At 30.1% G+C, this 9,723-nt stretch overlaps 1 protein-coding gene across 1 annotated transcript; it reads right to left on the bottom strand.

The window, feature by feature from the left end:
* Positions 1-274: 274 nt before the first annotated feature.
* On the bottom strand, positions 275-9,006 carry LOC102601570 (beta-glucosidase 13-like). The gene is made up of 13 exons (XM_006343686.2): positions 8,825-9,006; positions 8,290-8,359; positions 6,506-6,564; positions 6,151-6,226; positions 5,288-5,365; positions 5,106-5,193; positions 2,483-2,735; positions 2,302-2,417; positions 1,824-2,041; positions 1,159-1,190; positions 960-1,062; positions 755-863; positions 275-594 (listed from the first exon to the last, which is right to left on the bottom strand). The coding sequence occupies exons 1-13, from the start codon at positions 8,987-8,989 to the stop codon at positions 417-419; spliced, it is 1,545 nt and encodes a 514-aa protein (XP_006343748.1). The 5' UTR covers positions 8,990-9,006; the 3' UTR covers positions 275-416.
* Between the last annotated feature and the right edge of the window lie 717 nt (positions 9,007-9,723).

Raw genomic sequence — 9,723 nt, 5'->3', positions numbered from 1 at the left:
TGGCTCGTTTCTTATATTTTATGTCTTCTTCCACTTATTCTTATTATTGTTATTAAATTATTGTCTTCTGCATCTTATGTTGGGTTTAGGTTTGCCTATTCGGGGGTTATAGAAGGCGCCATCATGGCCCGATTTTGGACCGTGACATACTTTGTATGGATATTATATTTTATTCCATTCAAAGATTTGATGTCGTTATCACTCTTTTGTTATTATTGCTTTTTAATGTAGATACAGTTTCTAAATGGAATAATTATTTTTCCAATAAATCTGAATATCATTGACTCATGTAAAATTTATTGTGGCGTTCCCCGCTCATTACAAAAATGAAAAAACATAAAGAAAGGAAACATTGTGAGAAAATGCAAAGACACAAGACATCCCAATTAGAGCAACGAGCCGAGTGAAACTCATATTTATTTGTGATTATTCAAGAGGAACTTCTTGTACCAGTAAGCAGATTTCTTGAAATATCTTTTAAGTCCATTTTTGTAGTCAACAAATGTAATGCCAAATCGGACAGTAAAACCAGCATCCCATTCATAGTCATCTAAGAATGACCATGCAAAATGTCCTTTCACATTTGCCCCCGCCCTGCCAATAATTAATAATGTGCAAGTAAGTTATAGATATTGAAGTTGAAATTTGAGTTTTTTAAATTGTGCGCACAAGTAAGCTATAGATATGCGAACATATTATCAAAATCTACTTCAAAAATTTATAATCAAACTCTAGATAAATTAAAATATCTTACTTGATGGCTTTTGATAGAAACCATAGGTGTCCCTCGTAATACCTTATCCTCATATCATCTTTAAGGGCTTGTTTAAGTGGCAATGTGTTGTTGTTCGCATCTGCCATTCCTGCAATATATACATAATGACAATTAATTTGCTTAACTAAAAAGGAATAAAAAATCTTTTGGGTAAGAATAGCTAATTTAAACTAAAAAAAACTACCATTTTCTGTTATGTAAATGGGAGGATTCTTGTATTTTTGCTTGAGGTAAAGCATGAGGTCATATATTCCCCTTGGATAAATGTATAGCCAACCCAGGGCAGTCTGCAAGACAATATAAAATAAAATTTTAGTTTATACTCCATAAAAATACGTAAATATGTCACATGAAAAATTAAAAGGAAATTAGAGAATTAGTACCGGTGTACCGATAGGCTTTCCGTCCTTTTGTGCTGAATTATGAAATACAAACTGTTAAATAACGGAGTACATAATATCCTCTATTCCAATTTATGTAATGTATTTATCTTCATATAAAATTTAAGAAAAAAGAAAGAATTTTGAAACTTATGCTCTAAAATAACTCATACATTTGTGTGATTATAAATCATTTAGTTAAGGGTAAAATTGATATTTCTAAATTAAATTATTACTAAATATAAATTATGTCATTTCTTTAAAGATTGGCTTAAGACATATAATTAGAGATAGAGAGAGTATTTATTGTTTTTACTGAGAAACAAAGTTTTCTTACGATATCAAAAACAACCCAATTTTATGTACTTTAAGTAAAACTAATATTCTTCATGTACCAATTTATATGACTTACTTTTCTTTTTTCTCAATACAAAAAAAAATGACATATTTCTATATTTACTAACAATTTAAATTTTAAATGTTCATTTTACCCTTAATTAATGAAACGATTTATAGTCACACTGACATGTTTGAGATCACATGAAGTTCTAAAAGTTTTTCTTTCTTTCTTAAATTTTATGTCAAGTCAAAACAAATTAGGACGGGGATCGGAGGGAGTATTAATGAATAAATTTCTCTCAAAGAAATGAATGAATTTGATGACTTACTAGACATATCAATATGGCCATCCGTGGTATAGCTAAGATTAACTCTGGGGACAGATAGCATTGGAGATGCATACTGAGTAGTATAGTAATTCATTCCTAAGAAATCAATGGACCCTTTCACCAACTTTTTCTGCTCCGGTGTGAATTTTGGGAGCCGACGTCCTACATTAGCGCGCATGCTGGCTGGGTAGTCACCATATGTAATTGGGTCCAAAAACCTATAGCAAAAATATATATAGTGATATACAGCATTTGATAAAGCAATAATAAATGGAGAAATGATCTCGAATTTTTATCAGTTCATGAATCCAAGTACAAAGTAAAGTTTATTCGAACTGAAATTCATCTCATTGCTTCAAATTATGTGAATGTTGAATTTATTTGGTGAGGAGTTAAGTAAAAAAATTTAGAAAACTCGATAACCCGATAAAACAAAAAGGTTTGCAAGGGAACAATAAAACAAGGGAAAAAAACTCACCATCCTAAGAAAAAATCAAGTGCTTTTTGAGGGGCACTGAGTCCTAGTGGAGTCTTGATTTTTGGTACGAACCAGTGAGTTACCAAAGTGATTCCTATTTTCCCTTTTTGAGTTTTCTGAAAGTTGTCACACCAAATGTCAAAATGAAATTACGCACACACACACACACACATATATATACCTGATATTTTTGTCTATATAGTTTGACAGCAGTTGCATGGGCAAGAAGCAAGTTGTGAGCTACAATATATGGCTCGGTGGCAGAATCACCCTTTGTACAGTTTCCAACATAACTCGAACATCTTCCTGGTGCAAACGTACCGCTTGCATAACCATTCATGCTATAAGATAATGGCTCATTTAAAGTGATCCAATGCTTTACTCTATCACCAAATTCTTTGAAGCAAATATCCACATACTCACCATAGTCTTTCCTGAACGCATTAACATATAATATACTCATTAAATAATCAAAACTATTGTGCTATTATTTTCAATAATATAACATCATATATACATGAAATGATCATACAATTTCAGTAATATGGTATGGTATATATCAAACCAAATAAGACATCTTAGCTGAAAAACTTATCTATACTAAAACAATTAACTAAAATATTTACAAGTACTGAAGCACATACATGTAACACTTCGGAAATTGAAAACAAAAGAACTTCATGTTTCGGCCTCTTGTAATTGGACCCTACGAGACAAGTTTATGGTCCATAGACGCCTCTACGAGTCGTAGATGTCACTCATAGGAATGAGGTATAGTTTAGGAAAATTTAAGTTTCTTAAATTCGACCTACGAGTGAACATGATAGTTCATCGTTTGGACTATGTGTCGTATATGGGTTTCGTAGGAGGGTTCTAGACTTGGTGAAATTTTGGACTTGAACTTGGGTTCTAAAAGTTGGCTCAACGAGTCGTAGAATTTTTGGCGGGCCGTAGGGAGGTCTTGTGGGAAGTTGAGCAAATTTTAGGTTTTTGAAGTTGAGTCTACGGTTGACCAATACGGGCTGTAGATTATTCTATGGAGTGTAGATTATTGGAACCGTAGGTCACTTCCGGCAATTTTAATGAAGGGTGTTTTGGTCTTTTTCCTCCCAATTAACCCCTATACTATGTCACTTTGGACCTATAACTACCCCTATAACTGATTTTTGATTCCTAATTCTACCCAAACTCTCTCATTCTCTCAAATCCCCAATTCTCATCCACATTCATCCTCTCCAAATTCTCTCAAGTCTCAAGGAAGAAAACTAGGGTTCAAGCTTCAAGTCTCTTTTTTTCTCCATTGCTTTTGGACATTGGTCCTCAAGTATGTGGGCATTAACCAATGGATTTCATTCATCCATTGGGTCCTAAAGATTCTCAATTCTCCAATTCAATTTCATTAAATTAATTAGGGTTTGATCTCAATTCTCCATGGGTCCTATTTCTTATGATTCAATTGTTTGATTTCTATCTTATTATTCATGATTTGATTCAGTTAAGTATTTTTCAATTGATTTCATATGGACTTATGCATTATCCATGATTTTTATTATGAATTTATGAAGTAAGCTATGAACTTATGAATGATGATTTATGAAAGTTTATGCATGATTAATAAAAAGATGTTTTATGATCTAAAAGTTGTTTTGAAGATCTGTATCAATGAAATCGTTAAAGGTTTTCTCACATTAAGAAATCATGGTTGGTGAAAGGTTTTCTCACACATGTATGCAGATTCATGATTTAAGGAGCTACTCTATGATGATTTAAGTTTGAATTAGTAACTTAATTATGCTTTTCCATGTATGATAATACGTCTACGCATATGACTATTCTGTTGAGATTTTTACATAGCACCGAGAGGATATTGAGATGGAGGCTCTCCAATTAATAGAGGTCGGGTCTCTAGTAGTAGTCTCTCTGTCCCTAACTACGTGGCCCCGTAGGATTGTCATAGAAAGACATAGCTAATATCCACCTAAGCTAGAAATTCATGGTTCTTACCTTGGCAAGTAAGACATGTCTTTTTGGTGTGGGAGTAAGATACCAAATTTCAAGTTATATCCTACATGGTCTATGTCAGTTGACAGTAAATATCCCACAAAACGATCTATGTTCTCTCTAAAGGTTTTCTGAAGCTTTCATGATGATTTTAAGATGCAATGACCATGTTCTTGATTTATGATTCTTCTATAAAGGTTTTACTATGTTTAGCTTGGTCATGCATATCATGTTTCTATTATGTCCCTTATGATCATGTTTTATGATTTTATGGATATCCCTCATACTTAATACATTACATGTACTGATGCATACTTGTGTCTATATTGTTTCATAATGTACGGTTCGACACATTTTCTCCTCCCGCTCGTGGCTAGATACTGATCGCTACCTATTTCTTGAATTGGTGAGTCCTCATACTCTGAGGGCAAGACTATGAAGACTTTACTTTTGAGACTTTGTACGTGGTGTATGGGTTACGTTTCAACCACTCTTGATGTTTTAGATTGGCTTGCCAAGACTTGGTATATTTCCGCACTTATGTTCCATTCATAATATGAGACTTCTGTACCTATTCTACTTAGGTCTATTATGTTGTGTTGTATGTATGTCAAGTGACTTGTGTAGGACATCTTGGGGTCTTATACGACATGTCACATCTATGGTGTACTTTTGGTCGTGACAATACACGAGGCGGTATATTTAGACATAATATATAATTAAGTAATTAAAAATATGATATCTATGGTGATCAAACATATATGAAAGTTTTGATTTCTAATTGAATACTTAAACCATCTTACGCTATTTTTGAACTCATAAAGCCTCCATATTCGTCCTCAAGGCCTTGTGGTGTGTCCCAGTGGAAAAGCGTCACAAATGGTTTCAAACCTTTTTAAGAAATTAAAAGAAAGGTTAGGAACCTTAATTATGCTGGTTTCTGAAAGGGTTATTTTAACTAGAATGAGATAAAAGTTATTAGTACCTTTTGAAATAAGTTCATTGATGACATTGTTGTAGAATTTGATGCCTTCTGGATTCACCCCTTTGCTTACCTTTCCATCTAAAGCAAAGTCGTTTCAGTTCAGTAATGTTAGATTATTATTCCCTCCGTTTCAAAAAGAATGGGTTAATTTGACTTGGCACAGAGTTTAAGAAAAGAAAAGAAAAAAGTTTTTTTAATTTTGTGGTTCTATATTAAAGTTATGTCGAATGTACCAAAATGTCATTTAATCTTGTGGCCTTAAACATGTCACATGGAAAGTTGAAGTTAAAGTGTTATCAAAAAAAGAAAGGGGTCATTCTTTTTGAAATAGACTAAAAAGAAAATTGGGTCATTCTTTTTTAAACGAATGGAGTAATTATTAGTGTGTCCTTTCTTTTTAATTTTTTGAATTATACCCAAAATAACCTTGTGATACGTACTGATTAATTGAAGGTATATTCCTTTATACTTCAAAATCAAGACCTCTCACCCGCTATATTATGAAAATTGTACACAAATATAACAATGTTACTCTATTTGTAAAAAATAAAAAATTAAACTCTGTATATAATGATAAATTCACGGAACGAAGATATATTTAACCAAGTAAATTTAAGATTATTTGAAGTGAAAATATAAATGAACAAACTAAAATAAAGATGAGAAAATCCTATGTTATTCGAATATTATAATTTCAGCAAATACAAATATTGTACATGTTAAGGTGCAAGAAAGTTATAGTAATTATTACTAATTGTATATCTCATTAAGTGATAACTTGTATTACATTCTTATTAGGATTTTTCAAAGATTCATCATTCATGTGTAGAAGATCTATATATTGACAAGTGAAGTCTACTTACATGGTAAAATTCGAGACCAGGAGATAGACAACCTGAATGCCTGCATGCCAACTTCCTTAAGCAGACCTATGTCGCTCTGCAATGCTCATGTAGATATATACAACATTTATTTTAACGTCAATTGTTTTATAATCCTATATTGAATAATTGTTAAACTCTTTATTTTGTATCGATGATCTTTTTATATAATTTATTCTTGTTGTATATAATTTTATTGATTAATGCAAGATACATATATACACTGATTATATAATTATACGTTGTATATTGGGTTCTTTATAAAAATTAAAGAGAACTAGTTTTGGTGTGGACATGATTAGGATGCTACGTGTAAGAATTATTTAATCATAAATACCTTGTAACGGTGATAGAAATCAACAGCGACATCTCCGGTTGAACGGTCAGCAATTTTTTCTGTAATATATTGTTAAGAGATCGAGGGCAATTACTATAAAACAAAATACACTATTACAAGTGCAATTAAAATCATCTACAAACTTTTTTTTTTTTTTTTTTTTTTTTTTTTTTTTTTTTTTATAAGAGGGTTTTATTTTTGTACATAAAAATATTTTTAAAAAATCATTTTGAGAAGTGATTGTAGGAAATCATTTCATGAGAATATGCTATAAGGTTAATAAGATCCATGAAATATGACATTTTGTAGAGTCATAACATCTCATACTGTCAAATTTAGATCAATTATGAAACAAATAGTATGACAACTTATCAATAGGAGATTGAATCAGGTAGTAGCAAAATAATTTTTTTGGAGGAATTCAAAAGCTTGGAAATGTTATGTATAAATATAACCTCAAACAGTCGTTTGGTTTTAAATTTAATTGGGATAAATCTTGTTTCGAATAACACCTATTCCTTGGATATGTGTGACAAAACGTAGAAAAATTATTTTTATATGATAAATTTAGTAGTTGATTTTTATGTCATAGAAAATAAAAAAAAATTATGTATGATAAATTTTAAAGTTGAATGACTTTTATGTAATAATAAATAGAATAATGATTATTATATGATAAAGTCCAACCTAAGTTACCATATACATATATATATAACACAGCTCATTATCTAGTCTACAAGACTAGAACTATGTGATATGTAGACAATTATAAACTATACTATATGTGAAATTCAATTTTACTATATAATTTTGGCATAATATATAAATGTATCCTTTAATTTGACATTAGTTGATAACTATGTCTCTTTAATTTTAGGTATTGACAAATAAATATTTAAACTTATATAAAGTTGAAACGCACACATTTTAGATGTCATAATACAAATCAAGTTGAGTGTATCTCACATAAATTGTTACAGATTATGTTACATAGAATATATGTTTTTAATTGCTTAAATTAATATAAGTTAAAAATATTGGAAAGATACAAATAGCAACTAATTTTAAGTTAAAGCATACGTTTACGTATTATATTGAATATTATCTTTCAAACAAAAATAGTATGATATGACGGCGATGTTCACGCCATATTTTAACTGCTGAAGGAGTCAGCTACTAGATCTACTGAAGAAATTGAAGTCTATAGTTTGAATTTATTCATTACAAACTAGCCAATGGCTTTCGAAGAACATTATATTATATTGAAAATTACCCAGTGAGACCGGAGCTTAGCTTTTTGAAGTATATGTTTAAGAAAGTTTAAAATGTTGTATTCTTTATGTTAGTTGAGATAGTATGCATCTACAAGAACCATTGATCTAAATTAGTTGTGTTACAATAAACACATCAAAGGTTTAATATCTTTTTTTTTTTTTGGATAACGTATATTTCTAATGATGATCAACTTATTTATATACCTACCATCAGTTGATCACAATTATTTAATATATGTAGTTTTATCAACTGATCATCATTGACAGCTCATTTCTTATATCTTACCAAAATTGAAGATCGTTGACTACTAAAAAATTACTATTTTTTAATTGTAAACTATTCACTAGCAATTACCACGCATATTTTGACTGAATTAGAGAATTAAACAAATATTCATGGACTATTCTTAGTATTTCAATTGAAATTTGTTTCCCATAGTAAGTAAACTGATTTGGTGGGAAAACTATGTTTTATTCACAATTTTTTCATTATTTAGGAATGGGAAAAACCTGGATGTTTGTGCGTGAAACTATCCCATATACTAGCTCCCCTGCCTCCTTGACGAGCTCCTCCTTCAATCTACTTATTCAAACAAAAAATATTGAAAAATGTGTGTGATCCTATAATCCTATATTGAATTTTCATGTTATAATATATAGGGAAAAATGTTCTAAATATATCTGAACTTTGACCAAAATTACTGTAACAATCCCAAACTTTGGGAAGGACCTATTACCCCCTCCACGATTTAATAGTTTGTTTTAAATGTATATAACTATATATGTGCCCACGTGGACAAGTTACTAGTTATAATGATGCAATATTTATGATATCCGCGTGGACACATATATACCTTTAAAATACACTATTAAATAGTGCAGGGGTAAAAGGTCATTCCCAAAATTTGGAATTGTTACGGCAATTTCGATCAAAATTCGAATATATTTCAGACTTTATATATATATATATAAACTTCTAGCTTATTGAATGTTCATATAACTTCTAGCTTCGCTAAATAAGATTAGTATGAAATTTTGTGAATACCTGATAAGCAGCTGAAGCAGCACCAAATATGAAATCAGAAGGGAAACTTGTTCGGTTAAAAGGTGCCACAAAGCGCTTCGCGGGGATTACCGCAGCATTAGTAAGACGAAGACTTACTACAAGGTAAAAGGAACACAAACTCAGCAAGAGTCTTTTCATACCCATCGTTGCTAATTTTCTTCTTTTACTAAAATGGTGCAACTTCTTCTTTATATATATATATATATATAGCCAACTAAACATATAAAATATACTCATATTGAAATATACTCAATATTTATTATTTGTATGAGGGAAACATGTTTCATTTTAAAATTGTAAGTCAATACTACACAACACATTCTTTCTATAAATATGATACATAAATTAGTAAAATTCGATAATTTTGAAGTAATCAAAATTAACCTTTATTAAATCTCAAAACACTCTTTAAATTAATAAATATTAATTTATCAATTAAATAATACACCACTGATTGGCTTTGCAAAAACATCTTTTGATTAATAGAAATTATGTTCGATAAGAAAAACATTTTTTCTTAAGTATATCTATATTACCTAATATATTCATTATTAATCACTAGAATAATTAATTTCCTAAAGGTCACTTAATTTCAAAAAATTATCTAGCAAATAAATGAACTTTATTTTGTATCAATAAAACAACTCAACTTAGCCTTTCGTATCAATAAAATCACTCAATTAAAGTTATCATTAAAAACAATTTGACATGACAAAATAAATTTGAGGGAAGTCATGTTTATGATTAAAATAACAGATAAATAGCTTTGAATTACTACTTTATTATATTATAAAACTAGTATACGTACTCGCGCGTTGCGCGAATATGTTAATTTATGATTATTTTAATTTCATAAAACAGAAAAGTAGTTCAAATAT

Source organism: Solanum tuberosum, unplaced genomic scaffold (genome assembly GCF_000226075.1).
Source record: "Solanum tuberosum cultivar DM 1-3 516 R44 unplaced genomic scaffold, SolTub_3.0 scf00050, whole genome shotgun sequence".
NCBI classification, from domain to species: domain Eukaryota; kingdom Viridiplantae; phylum Streptophyta; class Magnoliopsida; order Solanales; family Solanaceae; genus Solanum; species Solanum tuberosum.
This window is presented reverse-complemented; position numbering and strand designations above follow the sequence as displayed.